This window comes from Bos indicus, chromosome 17 (assembly GCF_029378745.1).
Source record: "Bos indicus isolate NIAB-ARS_2022 breed Sahiwal x Tharparkar chromosome 17, NIAB-ARS_B.indTharparkar_mat_pri_1.0, whole genome shotgun sequence".
In the NCBI taxonomy this organism is placed as follows: Eukaryota; Metazoa; Chordata; class Mammalia; order Artiodactyla; family Bovidae; genus Bos; species Bos indicus.
This window is the reverse complement of record NC_091776.1, coordinates 62,108,776-62,134,304: the sequence shown is the minus strand read 5'-3', so window position 1 is coordinate 62,134,304 and position 25,529 is coordinate 62,108,776. Positions and strand designations below refer to the sequence as shown.

At 40.7% G+C, this 25,529-nt stretch overlaps 1 protein-coding gene and 1 long non-coding RNA gene across 2 annotated transcripts in view; one reads left to right on the top strand and one right to left on the bottom strand.

Annotated features, from left to right (window-relative positions):
- NAA25 (N-alpha-acetyltransferase 25, NatB auxiliary subunit) overlaps positions 1-19,765 on the bottom strand; it is a 64,262-nt gene extending 44,497 nt beyond the window's left edge. The window contains exons 1-5 of the mRNA XM_019977367.2: positions 19,639-19,765; positions 10,060-10,145; positions 9,478-9,616; positions 5,631-5,749; positions 892-966 (exon numbers count right to left, since the gene is read on the bottom strand). Coding sequence (XP_019832926.1) covers positions 892-966; positions 5,631-5,749; positions 9,478-9,616; positions 10,060-10,145; positions 19,639-19,696 — 477 coding nt within the window. The 5' untranslated portion in view covers positions 19,697-19,765. The remainder of the gene's footprint in view (positions 1-891; positions 967-5,630; positions 5,750-9,477; positions 9,617-10,059; positions 10,146-19,638) is intronic.
- On the top strand, positions 19,742-24,322 carry LOC109571132 (uncharacterized). Its single transcript, XR_002182607.2, has 2 exons — positions 19,742-19,871; positions 23,831-24,322. It is a non-coding gene; the product is annotated as an uncharacterized lncRNA (long non-coding RNA).
- The last annotated feature ends 1,207 nt before the right edge of the window (positions 24,323-25,529 follow it).

Sequence of the window (25,529 nt, the reverse complement as noted above, 5' to 3'; positions counted from 1 at the left end):
TTGAAACTGTTTCTACAATATGACCTAACTTTTAAATAGGTCATTCAAACATTTTTCTTGAAATATATTAAGGGGGTTATGTTTATACTGTTTATTATAGATAAACGGTACCAAGCATTTGAAGAGAAAAGCTTTTGCGATGTCTTCTTGAGATGTTCACATATTATAAGGAAATGCCAATTTCTTCTATTTATAGCATGGCTTACTTAACAGCTACAGTTGCCTCAGACTGATCATTAAAATCGACACATGATATTAATCATTTTAACATTGCCAAAGATTCTGCCCCGAGCTCATTTGCCTCCTGTAAACAACCTTTCAGAGTAGTTATTATGCTTATTTTATAGATAAACTAAGGTTAAAAAGATTTCCCAACAGCTCAAAACATGGGATAAAGCCAGTATTTGAAAAGCAGACTAGTCTGAGCCTCTCTGTTCTAAACTGCTACATTTTAACACCTTCCTCCCATCCTCTCATACACAATATCTCATTTTGGTCCTCACTGTGGCTCTGGGAGATAAGCATCTCCATCAGGCAAAAGAGCAGACTGAGAGGCTCAAAAAGAAGTGACAAAACAAGGTCACCCAGTTCAGCGATCTGTTCACCAACCAACAATATCAAACATTTCCGGGCTCATACTTGATCAAGCAACCTAGTAATAGATCCAATGTTAAGGGGAAATACACTGTGTATTACACACAAATAAACCAATATATCAACTCATAAAGAATATCAAAACTCAATTCAAAAAAATCAGCTGACAGTGTATCAAGTCCCTGTTTGACACATGCTGCAACACATCACCCAAGATGTTCAGAGGACACATTAAGGACAATTACTGTACACAAAACTAAAAACAAATCTCAATCCCATTCTGAAGGCCATACTCACTTGCATAATTAAGCTCATCACAGACCAAAAGTAGTAAGGGTTTTTGGGGACAATCTTATATAGAGCCATGCCAGCCTGAAAGACAGAGAGCCATAAATATTTTGTTTAGAAAACATCAGACAGAGAGCAGTTAATGATATGTGGCAAGAAGTTTCCAAGGAAAATAACCACATGTTTACATATGCCAGTTACTGTAAGTGCCTAGTAACTTGATGGATATGCTCTATAGGCTAATAAGAGAGGTAATCAAAATGGCAAATTTTTACAAGATCAGGAATGATATTTCACCTTTTAAAGCACATTTTCTCAAACTGAAGCCCAGTGTTCCTAGAGAATACTGCATTCCAATATAGTTCTCGTAGACTACCAAGCAAAAACAAATGTGGCTTATGACTATATATCAATAAACAAACTTTACTGAAGCCACTGCACTAATCAATTACAGTAAAATAAAAAAATACAGCATATTTAAACTTCAAAGTTAGACAAAATTACTATGACAGTATTCAAAAAATAATTCTTAGGAAAACATTCAAGTTCTTTCAAGATACCATTAATTAGAATTGAACCCCTTCATTGTATAATGTATAATACTCAAATACTTAAAAGCAGAAACATGGCATAAAGGAGCAAAAATCTATTTATGTAAAACTGAGAATCTGTCCATAATTGCCCAATTAGTAATCAATGCTAAGAACTCTGTCAGCTAATTATCACAGTCACTATTGAAAAAAACACATGGAGCCCCTATTACATTAAGTGGAAGGAAACGTCTATTCCTGCCAAGAATACAAAGATTGAGTCCTGATCCCCAAGGCACTTAAAAGCTAGGTGGAAAGAGCAATATTCAGACAACTAAAAATATTCTTGGCAATAAAAACAAACATCCTACAGGGGAAAGTCCCTGGCAGTCCAGTGGTTAGGACTCAGCACTTCACTACTGGGGGTGGGGTCTGATCCCTGGTCGGGGAACTAGTAAGATCCCACAAGCCACCGAAAAAACAATCACAAAAAAAATATCCTATACAGAAACACCATGCTAGGGTGTTTCCAGGAGCTTGCCAGGTGGTGGAGCAGTAAAAGAATTCGCCTGCTATGCAGGAGACGCAGGAGACTTCGCCCCTGGGTCAGGAAGATCCCTTGGAGGAAGAAATGGCACCCCACTCCAGTAGTCTTTCCTGGGAAATCCCATGGACAGAGGAGTCTGGCAGGCTACAGTCCATGGGATTTTGTAAGAGTTGGACATGACTTGGTGACTAAACAACAACAGGGTGTTTCCAAGGAAAGCAAGGTTAATAAGTTTGTTTATTCCTTTTTATTTTTTTAAGGAAAAGCAGAGAAGAGCCTTCTCCAAAGTAGCAGTCTTTCAGATGGAACTTGAAGGTCCAACACAATGTCTAAAAGCAAAGATGTGGCGGTAAAAATACATATAATCATTTGGAGTGAATGGATAAGTGAGTGAATCAACTTCTTAGTAGAAGCAAAATGAATAACTAAACAAAAACATTAAAGAAAAGACACGCTGACAAGAACAAGTAGGACATCTAGCAGAAGCAAAAAATTAAGAGCAGTAGAAGGGAAAAGGGCTAAGAGGTAGACAGAGGTACCTTTGTTATTAAGGCATTCAAAAAGGAAGCTACATAGAGTAACACTGTGACATTGTATAAATCTATACTCCTCCAAAAAGAGTGTTTTAGCAGTACTGTGAAGAAAGAAAATAGGGAGAAAGAACAGAGGAGGCAAGGAAGAATTAAACCGAGAATCGGTATATGAAACAGGGAATTCTCTGGCTGCCCAGAGGTCAGGACTCTATGCTCTTATTGCTGGGGGATGGGATGATCCCTGGTCGGGAAGTAAGATCCTACAAGCCCTGTGGCCAAAAAAAAAAAAAAACAGAGAGAGAGAGAGAGACAGAAACCTCAAAAACACCTTAGAGGCAGAATCAAGATGATCTAGATGGTGAAACACCAAAAGGCAGGGGATATATCTGTATGTGTGGCTGATTCATCTTGCTATACAGTAGACACTGACACAATATTGCAAAGCAACTAACTATATGTCAATAAAAAACTAAAAAAAAAAAAAAAAAAAGACTCTGGAGACAAAATGGACATAGAGGATAAGGAGGAGAGTCCAGGATGGCTTGAGGTCCCTGTTTCTAATACCAAACTGGAGAAATGAAGTGGAAAGCATTAAAAAAAATTTTTTTTTTCGATAATTTGGGTAAGGAAAACATTTTATAATGACATACAGAAATAAAAAGGAATATTAATATGAATTTCTAACATAAAAGAAAAATTTCATGCCTATACCCTACTGTCTTAGAGGTGCTAGCATTCTGTTGCTACAGAGAATTTCCAACCACAGAGAAGCTGGAAAAACGCGGCCACAAATTGGTGACTCAGAGAATAGGAATGTTACTAACAGAAAAAGAAAGTCTAGTCATCTATCATATGAATAACTAGCAACTCTTCATTCAAGGTGGCTTTAAATATTACCTGCTGGAGATATCTGTGGGGCAGAAATCCTTAAACTTTGATTCCCTGGCTTCCCTCCCTCTTACCTAAACCAGTTTATGCAAATCGCTCATTATTTAACAAATATTTAGCATATGTTATTCTAGGAACTAAGGATTCAGTAGTGAACAAAAACCCTTACTTTTAAGAAACACAGCATGTAATTTATAAAATACCTATTACCCCAGACGGACATACCATTTCAAAATAAGCATACATACGAGCTGAGAACTGTGATTACCTTGAGCAGCAACAAAGGTAGAAAAAGAACTAAGAAACTCCATTCTAAGACATTTAACACTAGAGGACTCCATTCTTCCAATATATTAGACTAAGACAATGCAAAAGCAAGCTATGGTTAAAACATTGAGAAGCTGTAACTACTAAGCCAAGTCAAAGCAACAATCTCCAAAAAGCAAGCTGAAAAATTATACATATCTCTGGCAACAAGTTAAACCGTACACAAATAAAAGATGATCAAGTGGCAGATTATTTTTCCTTTTCTCAAAATTTACCTTAATATTGCCATTGCATGAACTTCTACTTTTTATTTTATGTATTTATATTTTATAAAATATATATTTCAAAAATGTATTTTGTGGGATCATAAAATTAACAAAAGCTTTTTAAAAAAACAAAGAACAGAAAGTAAGTTGGAAAGTATCCACAGCCCTATACCCTGGCAATATTTCAGTACATACATCTAATATCTTTTATTAAGGAGAGGTGGATGGGAGAGGAGTGGGAGAAGGCCATTTTACAACCTGCTCTCTTCAATCACTACTGGGATATCTTTCTATGTGAACAAATAAAGACACACATTACCACGCATGGGTGCAGGAAGTGAGAATGAGGTGTTGCAGTTTTTCTACCACATAGGTGAACTGTAATTTCTTTATCTGCATCCATATTAATGTATATTTAATATGCTTTACTTAAAACATATTCCTAGAAGTAAAAATGATACTAAGATTTACATGTATATGTTAGTGTTACCAATTTTAAAAATACACCCATTTTACAACAGAAGAAAAATTATAATTTCTGAATACTTTTCCTGAGAATATAGTCCAACAATAAATAAAAATGATAAAATTTCTTCAAAGAATTATATTTGGGCCCCCCAAAATTCTTCCAGGTTAAAAACTTGCCAAGGTGAATATAAAGATAGATATTTAAAGGATGTATCTTAATACAGTATCTTCCCTGTTAATCTAGTGTTACAGTTTGATACTTCAAGTGAAAGTGTTAGTTGCTCGGGTTGTGTCCAGCTCTTTTGCAACCCCATGGACTATAGTCCACCAGGCTCTTCTGTCTATGGGATTCTCCAGGCAAGAATACTGAAGTGGGTTGCCATTTCCTTCTCCAGAGGATCTTCCTGACCAGGGATCAAACCAGCGTCTCCTGCAGGAGATCCTGCATTGGCAGGCAGGTTCTTTACCACCGAGCCACTTGGGAAGCCTGATATTTCAAGTAAATAAGACCAAATAAAAACCCAAGTAGGAAATATCTGCCTTCAAAACATATTATATCCACAAAGCATTTCTTTAAAAAATTCTAGCTTGACATCATAACCTTTTATGAGCTTAACTGGGCAAATTTCATTTCTCTGGGATGCCAGTTTTACTCACGTATCAGCCCCAATGTATCCAAATGAGGCACCTTCATACGTATACAAGGAACACGAAAAATGTGCTAACTAGCAGAGAAGGAGAAGCTACATCCAGGGGGAAAAAAAAACACATCCCAAGCAACAGGGATTTGTTACCCCGCCTGTGGATTTAAAAATCTTAGCAGGCTATATACACAGTTGAATTTACAAAATAGATGTAAACTTTTAAAGCTAATTTTTCTAGTCTGTTCAGTTATTGCTCTGGGATTTCTGCCCATTTTCTGAAAATATACCAGAGATCTGATGCAGTGGGACAATCTAAAGGTTGTCCTTTAGATTGTTCTTACTAGAAGCAAACAAAACATACATTAGGCCACAAAAGAACAATCACGTTTCCCAAATAAATCAGTTAAAGAATCTGAATAGTTGGTTCATCTTTAAAACACACAAATATCTGGTTGATCCACACACACAAATACATAGACTGACTCCTATACATGTATGCAAGCATACACGTGCAGACACACACACGTACACAAGTGCAGTTAAACCACAGCAAAAAGGCTTTCCGTGAAAATCCCACAGCCCAGGAGGCTTGGGTATCAAGTTACCTGTTGCATTTTCTTGTATTCGCCCACTCTGGCATAGGCCATGAAGAGGTGAGAGTGATATTCCTCACTATTGGGAACTTTCTTCACAGCTGCCTCATAAAGTTTTGTGACTAACTCCGCTAAGACAAAGAGAAACAGGATTTTAATTACTGATGTCTAACAAATCTTAGCAGTAATGTTTTTTTCCTATTTGGAGGAAACAGATGTCTCCTATCATTAAAGAAGAAGAACTATCTGCTTTGCCTCACCTGATCATTACTCTTCCCTTGCTCAGGTGTTTTCAATAAAGAATGGACTAGGTCAGCCCCCAATGACATTTACAACATATAAGACTCTCCAGGATCTATCTAGCCTTTCTGTCTTCTTCCAAATTCCTTCCGCCTGACACTTTATGCTCCAGCTACATCAAAATATCTGTAGTTCCACGAGATTCCCTGTGCTGTATCGTATCTCCATGAATTCACATTGTTTCCCCTGCCTGGATTCCCCTTTCCTCTCTTTTCTACTGAGAGAACATCACCTAAGACCCAGTTCAAATGTAATCCCCTCTTGCCAGGAACAGGGCTTCCCAGGGGGCACAGCAGTAAAGAATCCACTTGCCAAGGCAGGAGATGTGTGTTTGATCCCTGGGTAGGGAAGATCCTCTGGAGAAGCAAATGGCAACCTGCTCCAGTACTGTTGCCTGGAAAATTCCATGGACAGAGGAGCCTGGGGGGCTACAGTTGATGGGGTCATAAAGAGTCAGAGAAGACGTAGCACACGCACATCCATGCACGCTGCCAGAAACTATGCAAGTTCAAATGTAATCCCTTCCTGACACCATCTCTGCTCCTCCACCTCAGTTTGATCACTGCTTCCTTCTGCCACTTTTAAATCTTTTAAATAACTTTCTTATACAATGTATTAATATATAATGTAATATACTATCTATTGATCTATTTTTCCTTATAAACTATGAGTAACATGAAAGCAGAAAGAATACCTTTCCTTTATGATTCTAGTACACTACTTGTCATAGAAAAACTTTCAACCAATACTTGTAGGATAATTTTTTTTTTTTTAACGCTAGGAGAGAATTCATAGCACTAAACTGACATAATTCCTAAATAATCAGATATACCTCAATTCTTACGTTTTAATCTTTTATAAGAATGAAAAACAAAACTAAACTATAAAATAACATTTTCTGCCTGCTAGGTTGGCAAAAAAATTGTTTTTTTTTCCAGTTTTACTGAAAAATAATTGACAAAAACTGTATATTTTTAGGAGCACAACATGATGGTTTGATGGCAAAAAAATTTTAAGTCTAAGAACACCAATGACAAAGATGTGAAGCAACTAGAACTCTTATACACTGCTAGAGGGAGGGTAAATTTAGAAGCAAGCTGACATCATGTTTATCTTTAAGCTGAACCTACACCCTATGGCCTAACACCTCCATTCCTAGATTCTAGTGTACTCACCCAAAAAAGTATTTTGTGGCAGAGAGCGTGAATTAACTACAAGCACTTGGATATTAGGTGAAAAGTGCAAGTTACAGAAGATGTACAGTATGAGGCCATTTACATTAAGTCCAAGAATAAGCAAAACTAACAATGTATTGCTTAGAAAAACAAATGTGAAAATATTTTTAAAGAAAAGCAAGAGAATTTAAAAAAATATTCAGGATAGCAAATCCCTCTTACAAAGTTAAAGGGGAAATGAGATTGACAAAGGACAGACAGGAAGTCCTCTAATCGCAGGCATGCCTCATTTTTTTATTGCACTTCCCTTTACTGTGATTTGCAGATACTGTGTGTTTTACACATTGAGGGTTTTGCGGCAACCCTGTGTCTAAACAAATCTATCATTTTTCCAACAGCATTTACTCCCTTTGTGTCACTGTGTTACATTTTTGGTAATTCTTACAATATTTCAAACTTTTTCGTTATTATAAAGTTATGGTGATTTATGACCAGTGATTTTTTTTAAATCTATTCATTTATTCGGCTGTGCTGGGTCTTTGTTGCTGATCATGGGCTTTCTTTAGTAGTGGGGAGTGAGAGCTCCTCTCTAGTTGCGGTTCATGGGCTCCTCTTTGTGGTGGCTTCTCCAATTGCAAAGCACCAGCTCTAAGGCACACAAGCTTAGTTGCCCGCAGCATGTGGAATCTTCCCAACCAAGGATCAAACTTGTGACCCATGCATTGGCAGACAGATTCTTAACCACTGGACAACTAGGCAAGTTCAACCAGTGGCCTTTGAAGTTACTACTGGAATTGTTTGAGAGCACCACAAATCATACCCATATAAGACCTTGAACTTAATCAACAAATGTTTGTTGTGTTCTGACTGCTCCATTATCTAGCTGTTCCTATCTATCTCCCTCTCCTCAGGCCTCCCTATTCTTTTAGACACAATATTGAAATGAGGCCAGTTAATAACCCTACAACAGCCTCTAGTGAAAGGAAGAGTCACATGACTGGCACTTTAAATCAAAAGCTAGAAATGACTAAGCTTAGTGAGAAAGGCATGTAGAAAGCCAAGACAGGCTGAAAGGTAGGCCTCCTGTGCCAGTTAGCCAAGTTGTAAATGCACAGAAAAGTTCTTGAAGGAAATTAAAAGTACTACTCCAGGGAATTCCCTGGATGGGGAATCAGATCCTACAAGCCAAGAGGTGCAGCCCTCCCCTAAAAAAAAGTATTATTCCAGTGAACATATACATGATAAGAAAGTCAAACAGCCTTATTGCTGACATGGTTTTAGTGATCTGGGTAGACAATCAAACCAGCCATGATATTCCTTTAAGCCAAAGCCTAACCCAGAAGAAGACCCTAACTCTCTTTAATTCCATAAAGGTTGAGAGAACTGGGGAAAAAATTCATGTGACTCACTTTATTGCAATATTCACTCTAATGTGAAACCAAACCCAGGATATATCCAAGGTATGCCTATACTAATAATGCTCGATTTCTTAAGCTGGGTGGTAGGTTTATGAATGTTCATTTACCTCACATCAAATGTTCTAGTGTGTTACATAAAACATACTCTTCTATAACATGTATTATTAAAGATATGTATCTCATAACAAAACATTTAAGAAATCAACAAGGAAAAACTTTATCTACAGATGAAACTGTACGCTACCTAGGATATCATCAGAAATAATCTGGCAGGCAGAGGGGTATAGATTAAAACTGACCATGTGTCAATAATTGCTGAAGGTGAGTAATGGGCACACTGGGGTTTATTATGTTATTCTGTTTCTATGTTTGAAATTTTCCATAATAAGAAGTGGGAAAAGGGGCTTCCCTGGTGGTTCAGTGGTGAAGAATCCAGCTGCCAATAAGGAGACCCAGGTTTGACCCCTGATCCGGGAAGACCCCACATGCCTCAAAACAACTAAGCCCATGTGCCACATGCTCGAGCCTGTGCTCTAGAGCCCGGGAGCTGCAGTACTGAAGCCTGTGCTCTGCAACGAGAGAAGCCACCACAGTGAGAAGCCTGCGCACTGCACCAGAGAGCGGTCCCCGTCCACCCCAACTGGAGAAGGGCCAGCGAAGCAGCAACGAAGACCCAGCACAGCCAGAAATATATGTTTTTTAAAGTGCGGAAAAAGCAACTCTTTCATTTAGCAAATAAAAATGTCATAAATAAAATTCAAGTCCTCATTCCAATTCAAGGATCCTAATATGAGCAAAATAGCCACTCTGTCCACAGCCTTTGCAGGCCATGATCAATGCATTAGTTTACTTGCTGTCATCCATCAAATCACAAGTGGTAAGTAAATTAGACAAATACAGAAGTCAACCAGAAATAGCCAAAAAATGAAGCACAGTTTTAAAAACAGTGGAAAGAAAGAAACGTACGTCGGTGCATCTCCCGGTAAAGAATAGTCAGTGCCTGCAGCGAGTTGTCATCTGTGGGTTCAAGAGCGGCCACCTCCTGTGCCAAGATGAAAGCTTCCTCTTGCTTTCCAGTTCTCTGTAAACCAATTGCCTTTAACACCTGAGAGAAAAGACAAAACTGCTTTTAAAGGACAGAAAAGGAAATGTGAACCAAAGAAAGGCAATTTGAAAGCACAAGGTAAATTATAAGATATGCCTATGTTGCAAATCAACTATTTTACTAAAAATATCAGCAAATAAAGATTCTTTCCTATTTCAGTCATATTAAGAATGCACAAAGCAAAACAAAAAAAACGTACAACATCCCTTAAAGGGACCCTGTGAAAACAGAATAATTAAATTAGAGGAGTCATGTCCAAAGAAAAAAGCAGTGAGCTTTTAATTAAATACTATTTATGGCATTTAAGGGATCAGGAAAATATATGGCCTAAGAAATACTCTGAAAAACACAGGCACTAAAGAGATTAATGAAACACCTTTCCCTTTAAAGATTACAATATATAACCCACCAAATATAAGTAACTCGAAGGCAAATGAACGTACCTTAGCACAATGAAGATCTTTATGCTTTTTCAACAACTTATCTGCTTGCTGAATTGCCATTTTATTATTACCATTATCAAGATAATCTATGAAAACAGAAGTTAGGGTCATTATATTCCTTCAACAACAAATATGAAAAATGCATAGGCTAGTATCAGATATTTCAAAAAGTGTCCTAATATGGTATTTAAAAATATCACGGAGTGATATGAACTCTAAACAGCCAGGATGGTCCAGAACCCAATCTTATATTTTGTTATAGTCATTTCTCATCCAAAAGCAATATAATCCAGTTATACTAGTCCTTAATGAAGACTCAAGACCAAATATATTTAGATGACAGATAACACTAATATTTTTACCTATGCCAAACAAATGGATTTAGTCACACAAAAATTAAAATATCTAAAAAAACAGTTTATTATACTCAAACTTCAAATCTACCAAATGGACCACATTCCCTCAATAAAATGTGTACTGTGTACTTATTATGCCACAGAGTTAAGAATAATTTGCTGGGGGAAAAAAAGAGAGACAGTAACAGGGGTGGCAAATTAAATCCAACAATATTAGGAGTAGACAAGGTAGGAAAAACAGTTCTTTCATATACATTAGTTGAAAGAGAAACTAGCACTGACTTTGAAGAAAAATTGCCTTCTAAGTTCCCTAACCTATGCATCCATTCCCAAACTCGAGGAATATGGAGACTTGCTATAAAATTTTGTTAAGGAAGAAAAGCAATCAATTATTATTCAAAAGTAGAATAAAAGCAAAGATTAATTTCCAAATGAGAGGATCTAAAAGAAAATGAGAAGTGTGTTAAATGGGCAACAGTGGTAGATGTGAATTCTATATACAGGAAGATGACTGAACGCTGACCAGGCTACAGCCTACTACTACCACCAGGTCCCTCTTGGCTCATCGAGGTCCCAAATCAGCAGGGGAACAGACAAAACGCCAACAACTCAAGTTAATCTATGGACCAAATGCTGGTGAGGACAGGGAACAAAAGCAACTCTTATTGGCTGTCGGTGGGAACGCAAAAATGGCACTGTCACCTTGGAAGACAGGCTGTTTCTTAAAAAACTAAACATACTCTAACCATACGATCCAGCTCCTTGTTATCTACCCAAATGAGATGAAAACTTACTTTCACACAAAAATCCGCACATAAATGTTTACAGCAACTTTGTACGTAATTGCCACAACCTGGAAGGAACCAAAGTGTCCTTTGGTAGGCAAATGGATAAAAAAACTGTGGTACATCCATCCATCCAATGAAATATTATTCAGTGATAAAAACAAATAAGCTAGCAAGTCAAAGAAAAAAAACAGAGGACTCTTAAATGCACACTGCCAAGAGAATGAAGGCAATATGACAAAACGACATACTATATGATTCCAAGCATATAACAGTCTGAGAAAGGCAAAAATTATAGGCACAGTGGAACAGTCGGTGGATGCCAGGAGCCGAGGGAAGGATGAATAATCGGAGAGCAGGGATTTTTCAGTGCAGTGAAGCTATATGATGCTGTAATGACGGTATGTGTCAATTTTTCATTTGTCAAAACCCACAGAAAGTGCAACATACAGAATGAACTCTAATGTAAACTAGTAAACTAGGGAGTTAACAATAACACATTACATTGGCTCAGCAACTGTAGCAAACGCACACCAGTGCAAATGTTAGTAACACGGGAAACTGCCGGGAGAAGAGCGGGGTGTGTGGGTGAATAGGAAAAACCGCTCTAGGAAAACAAAGCTGATTAACTTGAAAGTAAGAGGTGTTATAAATGGGAAATAGGGCGGTAGCTGCTGATTCAGAACACAGAAAGATGGCTGAACACAAGCTAGTTCACCATCCACTACAACTGGTCCCTCTTTGCTCCTCAAGGTCCCAAGTTAGCAACGGGGAGAGAGGAGGCCAAGACAACTCAAAATCATTCGGCGCTGGTGGCTCAAGGCCACATAACAGAAACACTATCATTTTACCTGACAGCTTCAAGTTTTCTCCAATGAATACTTTGCCACAACTTTTAAAAAACCACCACATGAACACATGAGTTTCATCTCTAGTCCTTCTTCAAGGCACTTAATACCAATGAGCACCAATAATGCTAGGTACAGTGATTAAGAAGACTTACTCTGGAGGAAACACAATCTAAAAAAGACCAAAGATTTAATACTCAGGTAGAGCGAAATCACAGAAATTTAAAAGCACACAAAATCTTGGCCTGAATACCTAATACCAGTTTTCTTAAATTCTTAGTTCAGCCGACAGGCCACCATTTGTCCTTACAGAATATCTGAGAGACGTTTCAGTTCAATAAATGATATCTTCTCTAATAACCTGGTGTTGGTCTCATGCAGAGTGAGTTCTAAGTTATGTCTGACTCAATCCTGTAAGACTCCAGGTTCATGGACCACATCTTGAAGCCTTCTCAAAGAATAGGTATCTTTGGTGAAACCCCAGCTCTGAGGATCGCCCCGTAAACGGATCAGACCAGAGGTTAGCACTACAAGGATATTTAACTTTTCCTCTCTGTTGTTGACAAGGCTCTGATATATTAATATGCTGTACCCTTGCCCTCTTCCCTGGGAATGGTTTCCACAGACTCTGCTGAAGGGGTAGAATTGGATGAGCATGTCTAGATCACGTAACTGAAGCCCAATGGAGTGGACATCTGACCCAAGCTGGGTAAACCTGGTAATCTATAACTGCAATGCTGAAACCTAGAGTCAGAAAGCTATGTAGAACTCCATTTGGAAGGCAATAAATATTTCCAGTTTGAGATCATCTGGGGCAGGTCCAGAATTTCCATCTGGAAGGAGCCTTGCTGCTAAGTCACTTCAGTCGTGTCTGACTCTGTGCGACCCCATAGACGGTAGCCCACCAGGCTCCCCCGTTCCTGGGAATCTCCAAGCAAGAACACTGGAGTGGGTTGCCATTTCTTCTCCAGGAAGGAGCCTTGGGAGATGCAAATTTGTTAATGGGGAGTGAAAAAGGGAGTAATCTCTTGGCTCTTCATTCATGAAACATTTATAAAAGAATAATGTCAGTTATCTTTATCAAAAAATAGATGCAGGGGTCGGGGGGGGGGGGGGGGGAGATAGGGGGCAGTGCTGATTAAGCAAACAACCTCTCCCTACTTTATCTTCAGCCAGCATTTGGGCCCTGCATAAGTGATGAGTAAGCACATTAAAAAAAAAAAAAGGCTTGAAGAACCTAGCAGAGAAAAGAATAGACACAAACAGATAAGAGCAGCAGAGACAAGTGTTTGAGAAAGAAGCTTCAGATCTTGACAGCCTTCCAGTTTCCATCAGGCTCCAGAACACTGCATTCCTGCCCTAGGCTCCCACAAGGGTTTATAAACAACCTCCTTCTACTTGAGCTTGTGTCAAAGGGTTTCTGCTCCTTGAACCCAAAAGAATTTTAACTAAGACATCCCACCACATTCAGCCTGCTGTCAGGCTCCCCCTTCCTGGAAGCCTACTGATTAATTGGTTGCTGAGTCTTTGGGAAATGTTTATTTCCATTTTACATCACTGACTTTGGGAAATGTTTATTTCCATTTTACATCACTGACTTTGTAATATAAATTATGTAGCATTTGGTGAAAAAAGGCCAAGAAAAATGATATCCTAAGTCTATTTTTTTAAGTCTTTTTAAAAGCTTACTCAAGGGTAATTGTGGCTTGACCATGAGGACTGGTATGGTTCCCTTAATGAGAGTCAGCCAGTCAGCCATCCACAAATCGGGCATAGGAAGTAAGATGATGTGTCGGTTAAAGCAGTGTTTTTCTTTCTTTTTTTTTTTTAAAAGCAGTGTTTTTCAAAGCATAGTTATCACTCCAACTACTCTGTTTTTAGGTGATCTCTGTAGGCAGTACTAGATAACACAGTGAGAAAGCTGACTTCTAATATTTCCTTTATATTAAGGAGATACTCAATTTGGCATTTGCCTGTCACTTCTTTAATATTTGTTAATGTCCCCCCCCCCCCCCCATTTTTTTCAAACAGAGAAGCAAGAGGTCTCAGATTGAGAGTTTCACAACTATCAGAAACTAGTCAAGGGACTTCCCCGGCGGGCCAGTGGTCAACTCTATGCTTGCACTGCAGGGGGCACAGGTTCAATTCCTGGTTAGGGAACTAAGATCCTACATGCCACTGGTTCAACAAAAAAAAATTTAAGACTTTAATAACATTGTTTTGTTTTCATTGTATGTACTTATTCTTATGGTTTGCTTTCTCAGGGCAAGTGACAGATTTTCCACTAACAGTAACAATAAAGATTTGTTGTTGTTTAGTCACTAAGTGCGGAGAAGGCAATGGCACCCCACTCCAGTACTCTTACCTGGAAAATCCCATGGACAGAGGAGCCTGGTAGGCTGCAGTCCACGGGATCGCTAAGAGTCAGACATGACTGAGCGACTTCCCTTTCACTTTTCACTTTCATGCATTGGAGAAGGAAATGGCAACCCACTCCAGTGTTCTTGCCTGAAGAATCCCAGGGACGGAGGAGCCTGGTGGGCTGCCGTCTGTGGGGTCGCACAGAGTCGGACACAACTGAAGCGACTTAGCAGAAGCAGCAGCAGTCACTAAGTGAAGTGAAATGAAAGTCACTCAGTCGTGTCTAACTCTTTGCAACACCACGGACTATACAGTCCATGAATTCTTCAGGCCAGAATACTGGAGTGGGTAGTCTTTCCCTCCTCCAGGGGATCTTCCCAACCCAGGAATCGAACCAGGGTTTCCTGCATTGCAGGCACATTCTTTACCAACTGAGCTATCAGGGAAGCCCTGTCACTAAGTCATGTCCAACTCTTCTGTAACCCTGTGGACTGTAGTCTGTCAGGCTCCTCTGCCCACGGGACTTCCCAAGCAAGAATACTTGAGTGGGTTGCCATTTCCTCCTCCAGTGGATCTTCCTGACCCAGGGATTAAACCTGCGTCTCCGGAACTGGCAGGTGGATGATTTACCACTGAACCTCCAGGGAAGCCCAATAATAGAAATTATTTTTAAATAAATTTAACAGTCAACTTAGAGAAAAATATTAAGTAATTAATAGTACAGATGATATTATAATATAGCTAAAATCATCAGATTGGATAAAAGAATGATAGAAATCTGGGAAACACTGGGTTAAACCACTGGTAAGACTATCAAAATCTACTGAACGAATGAGCTAGCTCCGTTCCTGGGTAATACGGCCAACAGAAGCTCCCCTTCCCTGCAGGTGCAGACAGACGGCAGTAGGCCCCGACACATACAGGCCTACTGTCTACTGGCCCTGTAGAGAGGCCCTGGGACCAACATCCTTAAGAATCATAAGTCCAATCATACTTACGAATACTGACAATAGAAAAGGGATCAGTCTCACAAATAAAAAGGAAAGCCTTTAAATTAGGTGTCCTTGCAAATGCTTTTAAACCTTCCAGAGTAGCTGAAATTGACAACCTGTAACTGTTTTCACTTCCTACAAGGACTTCAGAGACTACTCAAGATATTGCTCCAAATTTAGAAAAAGACAAGCTCCATTTTCAAATTACAATGTCCTTTGCTTAAAAATCCTAAATGCTTGAGAACACAAGTCTTGCTTTTACCAAGAACACAAATTGTAGGTGAAACATTCTTTTAATCAACAAGCCTTTGTTAAATACCTAACGTGCAAGATGGGGGGTGGTGAGGCTGAACTTAAAAACAAATAATGCCTTCGAACTGATGGCCTTCCATCCTGCATCTGGCCCTTTTAAACCTACTTCTCACACGGTATTCAGACTTATCCTTTTACAATGCGGGAGAAAGAGATACATACATACAAAGTGACCACAATAGGATATTCAAGGAAGCAATGATTAGTGATGGCTTCCTGTGATCAAATTGGACTTTTTTCAGTTAATTTTTACATAATAAAAATAATAGTCATAGTGGAAAAAAAAGTGATTCATACAGGTATAACATGAAAAGAATTATTAGTCTTGTAATCTTGCCCTACGCACCCACTGCCCTCTACTCTGTGCATGCTTCTAAGACTTTTCTGTGCATTAACATGTCTTTCTAAGTTTAAAATGCTTTTAGAATCTCAAAGTCTAAGAGCTTTTTAAAAGGTCAAGATTTCAGAACAGAAGACTACAGGTTGTGCCAAGTGACTTTTCTACAGAAAGAAAAGATAATATTCACTCACCAAGACACCCTATCACTCTTGGGGCGAAACAGGACAAGACTCACTGAGCTAACACCGCCCAACAGAAGGTTCAGAATATATAGAATAATCATGTGAAGACTTGGGAAGTTTTAATAACGAACTATAGCAAAATAATTACCTGGAGTCTGGCCACACATGGAAGGGAAATGTCCTAAAGCACCAAAGAAGTGATTATCATTCAGGAAACACAGCTAGGAAACAGGTTACACATGATTCAGGCTAGAGCAAGACTGCAAGTCAGTAGCCAACAAGGACTACTGTATAGCACGGGGAACTCCACTCAACATTCTGTGACAGCCTATATGAGAAAAGTCTAAAAAAGCATTTAGACATGTATCACTGAGTCACTCTGCTGTACACCTGAAACAAACACAACACTGTAAATCAACTATACCCCAATAAAATTTTAAAAATAAGTAGACAAAAAAAAAAAAAGACTGTAACTCAGTAACAAAGATTAGAATGGATCTCATGCCATAAAAGTATGTGTGTATTCTAAAGACTACAGAGGTATTTTTTCTTTGAAACTTCTCTAATTTTATTTTACAATTCCTGCATCCTATAAAAATTTATTAAGTGCCATATCTGACCATCACTTCCAACTCTACACACCTACTTACTACTAAAAACATTTTAAAATAATAATGGTAGAAGCAAGCACTGGAGCTCACCACGTCACATGGGAATACAAAATCTGTTCAGAACCACAAAGTACAAGAAAATAATTTTAGTGAAAGGAGACAACAATAAAGTAGGCATTCTGAGAAACTCAAGATGGTTTTCAAAAACCAAAACTGCAATACCCAAACTTACCAATTTATGAGTAAAGAGAAGCACTCTAAAAACATTCGACTAAACAACTAGCTATTACATACAGAGACATCAAAAACAGAATTTCAACCTACCATAATTTCACAATTAATCACCCTGTCCGCTTCTACCCTCAACAGCATCAGCAAAAGCTGAGGTCATAGGCAAAGTTTCTCACAGCTGTAAAATCCTAAACCTTGGGTATATAAATAATGTTGCACAAAAGGCAGTGGGGCTGCAGAATCCAAACTCAGTAAGGGCTGAGCTCTACAGTGAGAATGGCCACGTTCAAATTCCAGCTCCACAATTCACTAGCCGCAACCCTGAGCAAGTTCATCTCTGGCCTTCAGTTTACTACTATGCTCACAACAATCTTACCTCCCGAACAGGACAGTGAGCACACCAACAAGCACTCAGTCAATGCTGAGTGTTGTTGAACTTTGGGCTGGCGGGTCAGTACCACCAAGCATTAGCTCGTTCATGTGTCAGCTAATGAGATAAATTCAAGGGACAATAGTGGTTTAGGGGCACTAAGGTATTTAAACACAAAAGCAGAAGCTGTCCCAAGGTCCAGAAGTCAGAAGTGCAGTTCTTTCCCTAATTCTGCCAGTGTATATTAATTGCCTTGGAACTCCTAAAAAAAGTATCTTCTAATCTTCTTCCCATGTAACTATAAGAAAAGCTACATAATTCTGGCTTCAGTTTTAATATGACCTACGTATCTGGTTAACATAGCCTGATGTTTAATAATGTTAAAGGGACTAGCTTTCCTATTGGATAGTTCAAAACATTATTAATTCTAAGCAATTTATGGGGCACCAAAGACATAATCTTTGGTCCTCAAGAACAATTTTTAGAAATCCAATGATTCTTAAAAATATTCAATCTTTAAAAAAAAAAGTCTGCAAGCAGCTGCTATAAAGCAGTAATGAGCTACCAATTGTGAACTCTGGATTCAGTACTTACCCTCAAGTCACGCTTGTCTACTTCATCTCTGCCCTTTAAAATGTATACTGGAGGACACAAGACTTTACAGCCCTGGGAAAATGGAAATCTACCACTCTCCACCTTTGAGACCTTTGGCAAATCAGTGCCTTCAGCGCAAGCTAAGGTGATTTCTAACACAGTGGTTAAAAGAGTAAGTCTAGGACAGTCCACAGGGTAAACAAGATACCAGTTTCATGTTAGCTGAGTGACCTTAGACAAATCACACATCAATAAAGCCCCCAGTTTCCTCATCTGTGGAAAGAAGAGGGGGAGAAGAAGGGAGAAGGGGACTGGGAAAAACCACCCACCCCAGAAGAAAATGTGAAGATCAAACAATAATAAATATAAAAGGGCAAGGAAAGTGACTGACATAATTAGCAGACTATCCACATTATTATTGCTGTTAAATAATAATAATTATTATTATTATCAACAAAGCTGTTGCTAGAATCAAATAAGACTCGAGAGCAAAACATCATACAAATTACAAAAAGCACTACCAGTTGTACCAGAAACATAAAGTTACCCCCATCCAAAAAAGTTAAATCATCTCAGCTTTGCGGAGAAGCCTCCATTTAACTAACATCTACCCCATAAACACGAGGCCTCCTTTTGCAAAAACCACTGACCTTGAAGCCTTCCTCACTATGAACTAGAACTATGAACTAGACCAAGACCACACAAGCATCTAAGGGGAAAGGAAATACAAACGGGACCACTGTCCAATTACAGAACGTCTCGATTACTGAAGAGGTTTTTCTCCCTTACTCAAATACGTGATTTTTCCCAACTGGAAGAGCAGAATGCCACCAAGATCTTAAAGCCTGAGGGTTGAGGTAAGCGTTATGAAAGGGGATCCACTTAGCACGCGGAGGGCAGGCTGCAAAGGAAAAACCAGAGAAGCTAGAAGAAGGAAGAGCCCTCCCTGCATGCCCCTCGACACCAGCTATTGCAGTCGCTTCACCGCTATTTTGGACCCAAGACCCCCCCGCCCCGCCGCCCCCGCTTCCCACGTGTGCCCAGAGCAGCTGTTCCTCCACCAAAGGGCTCTGTATTGGGAGCCTCAAATCCGGGCCTGCTCCTGACTCGACATGGGTTGACCTTGCGTCAGCCCCTTCCCCTCCCTGGCCCTCTGTTTCTCCCTGTGCGCCAAGCACAGTTAGTCAGACAACACTTTAGGCCCCGCTCCCACAAGTAAAAAGTCTTTAGTAGGAAATTTTCCCTCACGCAAGGGTGTCCCACCCTCATGCCGGAGCCAGCTTCCACCTGCGGATAGACAACGCAGCCTGCGGGTAGCGCAGGTCCCGGCGAGAGTAGTGTCTCACAGGGCCTGCCTGTCAGGCCGGCTCTGCAGACCTGCGGCCGCCCTGGCCGCGCCGCTACCAACTCAGGGCTCGGGAAAGCCAGGCCGGCGCTTACGCGAGGCCCGTGGCTGCGGCCTAGAGGCCCGCGCGGCCCGCCCCCTGTGCCCGCCGGCTCGGCTCCTGGCCCCTCAGTGCCCCTCCCGGACCTTCGCCCCGGCTTCGGAAGCCCTCGGCGCATTCGGCTGGCGACCAAACTGGCCCCAGGCACTCACCGTAAATGGGTCGGAGGCGCCTGTCGTTAGGGTCCTGCACATGGCCCCGCGTCGCCATGATGACAAGCGCAGGACCGCAGTGCGCACGCGCAGGGCAGGCCCCCGGGAAGGGGCTGTTAAAGGGCCAGCGCCGATCTCGCTCTTCTATCGCGATGGTCGCGGGGTTGTGACAGAACGCGCCGGCGCGGAAAACACAGACACCCAAACCGCATCCCCGACCCCCCGCCCCGCAGGTGTGTCACTTCAGTGGCTCCTTTTCCTCCCTTTTGCTGGTGAAAAGTGAGGGGAGGGGTGGGGGGGAAACTTGGTTAAAGACAGGGCTCGGCTGCTCCTGCTCATCTTGTTTCTCCTCTGTGCTGAAGGACCAGTTAGACTTGTCTTTGATTCACTGTCGAGGAACCGGAAACTCTTGTGGGAGGGTGACCCCGGGGACAGTAGGGGAAAAGGGGTGCTGAGCGACAAGTAGAAACGTGCCAGAAAAGTTCGGGGTCCCTTCACCCCTTCCTCGGTGCTCAGCCTACTAAGAAGCATCCTAGGGATCAAAGTTAACATTAACAGTTTAAGGTGATGAGAAAGAAACTTCCCTTCTGTAGTATTTTTTTCTGGAAGACCCATAAACTCAGACTAGTTACAAAGAAAACATCAAACAAATCATACTGAGTGACATTCTACAAAATGCCTGACCGGTAGGCTTCAGGACTGTCAAGGTCATGAAAAATAAGGAAACTGAGAAGCCGTTACAGACCAGCAATGCTTAAGGAGACACGACAACCAAACATAATGTGATATCTTCCTTGGGATCCTGGAACAGAACAAAGGGCATCAGTGGAAAAAGAATTGAAATTCAAATAAAGTCTAGAGTTCAGTTAATAGTATTGTGCTAATGTTGGTATCTCATTTTGATAAATGTACCATGGTAATGCAAGATGTTAAGTGGTTGAGGGGTATATGAAAACTTAATCCTCTTTTCACCCCCTTTGTGAGTCTAAAATTATAACAAAATCAAAGATTTTAGAATGCTTTTATTGTTTGTTTTTTAAAATTTTCTGCCACACCCTGCAGGACTTGGGATCTTATTTTCCCAACCAGAGATAAAACCCCCTGCAGTAAAAGCACAGTCTTACCCTCTGGACCACCACGAAGGTCCCTAAATGCACTTGTGGGGGGCGGGGGTTGGGAAGTGGGGAGTGACTACTTTTTAAAAATCAAATGCACTAGAAACTCTCATCCCAATTCTGTCCTGAGTTCTAGCTGAAAGAGAAAATTCCAGAAGCAATTACACAGAAAAATTCTTATGGAGAATGGGGATGGCTGGGGAGAGGGAGTCCCTCAAATGAAGATATGATCTGTGATCCTCATAGAAAATAGTTCCTAAAGCTGAGGAGAGTTTAAAATATGCTAGATGGGGACCTCCCTGGCCATTCCACTCCAGAGGACACGGGTTTGAGCATCACCTGGGAACTTAGAAACATTATTAGGCACTGCTCCAGACATACTGGATCAAATGCTCTGGGAGCAGGGTCGGCAATTTGTATCTTTACAAATCCTCTTGTGATTTGGATTCAGACAAAAGTTTTATCCTGTTTTAGATCAGAAGCAGGCAAATTATGACCTATAGGCCAAATCTACCTTACTACTGTTTTTGTACAGTTTGTGAGCCAAGAATGATTGTTACATTTTTAAATGGGGAAAAATAATCAAAAGAAGAATAATATTTCACAACGTGAAAGTTGTATAAAGTTCAAAGGTCAGTGTCTATAAGTAAAATTTTATTGAACCCAACTATTCATTTATGCATTGTCTGTGGTTGCTTTTGTGCTACGACAGCAGAATTGAGTAGTTGCAACAGAGACCTTGTGGCCCAGAAGGTTAAAATATTTACTCTCTGACCCTTTACAGAAAACATTTGCCAATTGCTATTCTAGAATATGCTCAGGATAAATGAATAAACAGATACCTCCAGGGTAGAGTTGTCAAGTCAAATATGGTACAATATTTGGGGCATACTTACACTAAAATGACATTCACTGTTTATTGAAATTCACATTTAACCAGGTGACCTAGATTTTTTGATTGAGACATACTTGATTTACAAGATTATATTAGTTTCAGGTGCACAGGTGTTCTACACATTTATTTGCTAAACCCTATCCCAGGGAGAACTCCATGCTTCCAAAATCGTGTTAACCAGCAAGAATGAAGGTCAGGAGCCTCCAGTAAGCTAATCCCAGGCTTGCTCTTAGGTGCTGTGGCCAGGTAGGACTGGGCTGGACTTGGGCTTGCCCAGGGGAGAGAAGGGAGGAGACCTGGGGTTCATCTATGACACAAATGAGAGAGCTGTTGAGTTACCTGAGTTTCAAGAATTTCCCAGAATGGAAAAGCGCAGCACCTTAAAAGGGGCACACAGGAGGCTCCTGACCAGGACTGTGGTTACTCAGCTATGTTCTTAGATTACCTTTGTTGGGCTGGCCCAAGAGGAATGCTGATGCTTGGCACCCTGCTACCTGAACTTGGCAGGGCTGGAGTCTTATGGACCCACCTAAGAGAGGCCTTCAGGTCCTTGAGTCACCATGCTGCGTAGAACATGTTTCCCTCCACCCTGAAAGCCTGTTTGGCATACAAGCAGGATGAATTAGCCTTTTTCTTTTCTTTTTCTCACTCCCTGTCCTCAAAAGCCTAAGACTGAAGCAGTCACCCATCTCTAGGCCTGTCCTTACCTGCTCCCTGAGCGGCAACGTTCACATCCTTTGGCCTGAATCATTTCAGGTAACAAACGAGTTGCCCCCCAAGGGAGCCAAGAGCCTATCCTTCTCTCTGTACCTTAGAGCTGACGTTATGGGAAAATACTTGGTATACAACAGATGTTCATTCAATGGTGGTGTCCATTATATTGACTTAGAACAGGGGGCTAAGCCCTTCATTCCTGTCCTATTTGGTGGCAGATTTGATCTGGTAGGAAACCCTCTTGCTCAGGAGCCGTGAGGCACACCAGTGTGTCGTGCTGGTAGCTGGGGACTTAGGGCAGGGCTCTGCATTACTTGGATGTAGTGGTTGTGGGCATCTCCACTGGATAACTTTTCTAATTTTCCTTTGCTTTTCTTTTCCACCTTGATCCAATGCCTAATCCTAATCCTCCACAGAATAAACAGAACAGTGACAAAGTTCATATTTTTCATGGATTTCTCGGCCTGTTGAAAATGTATTTATTTTTATTTTTGGCTGCACTGGGTCTTCGTTGCTGCACTAGGTCTTCCTCTGATTGTGGAAAGTGGGAGCTACTCTCAAGCTGCAATGCCAGGGCTTCTCATTGCAGTGGCTTCTCTGGTGGAGCACAAGCTCTAGGTGCGTGGGCTTAAGTAACTGTGGCTCACTGGCTCAGTAGTCGTGGCACACGAGGAATATCTTGGAATTTCCTGCAATACTTAGTATAAAGAAGGACAAAAATACCAAATAGGCACAGAATTAAAGGTAGACAGAGATCAAGGCAGAAAAACACAGAACCAAGAGTTAAGAGTTGGGGGTTATGGTCTTGTTTTGGCCAATAATTTAAGATACACTCCTGGGCCTCATTTTTCCCAACAGGAAAAGAGAGAATGGGTCTGAGAGCCCCTTTCAGCTTTCAGTCCCAGCGGTGCCCTCTTTGTTCACTCTAGCACTTCCAATTCTGTCCACCAGGTGGCATATGAATGCTAAATTGCCCAGGCCTCTTTCAAATTAGAGGAGAAGGCAATGGCAACCCACTCCAGTACTCTTGCCTGGAAAATCCCATGGACGGAGGGGCCTGGTGGGCTGCAATCCATGGGGTCGCTAGGAATCGGACACGACTGAGTGACTTCACTTTCACTTTTCACTTTCATGCATTGGAGAAGGAAATGGCAACCCACTACAGTGTTCTTGCCTGGAGAATCCCAGGGACGGGGGAGCCTGGTGGGCTGCCATCTATGGGGTTGCACAGAGTCGGACACGACTGAAGCGACTTAGCAACAGCAGCTTTCAAATTAGAAGGGATAGATCTCATTTTAATTGTAAAAAATTAAAAATAAAACAGAGGACATTCCCTGGTGGTCCAGTGGTTAAGATTCTGCATTCCCAATTTCCAGGAGATGTGAGTTCAATCCCTAGTAGTGTAAGTAAGAGGCCGCGTGCAGCCCAGTTATCTTTGTAAACTTTTTTTTTTCTTTTTTGCCCACAGGGCTTGTGGGATAGAAGAAGGAATTCACAGGGCCTGGACTCCACCTTAGGCCTGTTCATGCTGATCATGCTCGGCCACCTTTCCAATGGACTCTGAACTCTGTGTTTAGTGCCTATGAAAACAACAACAGAAGGATAAGAGCCCCTCCAGACAGGGGAACCTTGAAGATCGTATCTAGGTTATTCATTGCCTAAGAGAAAACATACACTAATCACCCCTTCCTCCAGACAGGCCGTAAATTTTTCTCTATCTATCGGAGTGTAACCTTGGGTTTATTGATTATTGGCTAATTATTTGACTGTTTGACCACATGAGCACATAGCACATGAATGATGGGGTTATTGGGATTTATTTTCCTTGGTTTATGTAAGTCTCAAGGAATTTGGGGTGGTGAGTTCAGACACGTACACATGGGATATAAAAGATTTTCACAAATGCTGGTCGGGGATCCTCTGTCCTGGGCCCACCTGTGTAATAAACTGCACTCCACTATCTGCATTGTCCTTCTGAGTGAGTTTGTTTCCCGGAATGCGTGGCTACAGCAAGGTCTTAGTTCCCGGACCAGGGACTGAGCCCGGGCCCCAGCAGTGAAGGCACTGAGTCCTAGCCACTGAATCGCCAAGAATTCCTTATATCTTTGCAATATTTATGCTCAACTTTTTATTAAGGTGTTATACACCATAAAATTCCCTCATTTTGAAGACACAATTCAATGCTGTTTTACTACATTTTACCAAGTTGTGCAGCCATTAATATAGTTTAAGTTGAGAATGCTTACATCCTCTTAATAATATTCCTCTATAAACTATGTTTCCTAACTTTAAAAATAATGAAATGTTTCAAAATCTAAAGATAGAATAATAATCATGTATACGTATCACACAGGTCTGACAAATGTTACGTTTAACAAGCACAGACTTGATATTGTAGGTACATTTCTTCATCTCCCCATCTCCCTGGCTCCTCAGAGATAAGCAGCATTCTGCTATTGGCCAGTATCCTTCCTTCTACGTTTTCATATTTTTAAAAATAATTTTATTTCTTTTAAAATGTATTTACTTTTGGCTGTGCTGGGTCTCTGTTGCTTGTGAGATTTCGTCTAGTTGTGGTGAGCGAGGGGTGACTTTCTAGTTGCTGTGCATGGGCTCCTCATTGCTGTGGTTTCTCCCATGGAGCATGGACTCCAGGGTGTGTGGGCTTCAGCACGTCGGTTCAGTAGTTGCCGCTCCAGGGCTCTAGAGCATGGGCTCAATAGTTGTGGCCTAGGGGATTTAGTTGCCCGACAACATGTGGGATTTTCCCACACCAGGGATAGAACCTATGCTTCCTACATTAGCAGGAGGATTCTTTACCACTGAGCCACCAGGGAAAGCCTTTGTTCTCCTTTTAACTTCTGGGATATGGGAAGGGGGTGGTTTGCTGTGAAGAAGTGTTTTGGTTTTTGCAGTCTTTTCCCCACTGCTGTATTATTTTTCAATTGCTTTAGGAATTCTAGTAATCTTATGGTTTTGTTTTTAACATTTGAATCTTTGACTTGTTTGGAATTTTACTCAGCATGAATAATGAGGTAGGGTTCCAATTTTATCTTTTCCTATTGCTCCAAACCCTATTTATTGAATAATCCATCTTTTTCACAAAGCACACAATGCCATCTTTATCATATATTACATTTCCACATGCATTTCTGTCTAGTCATGGG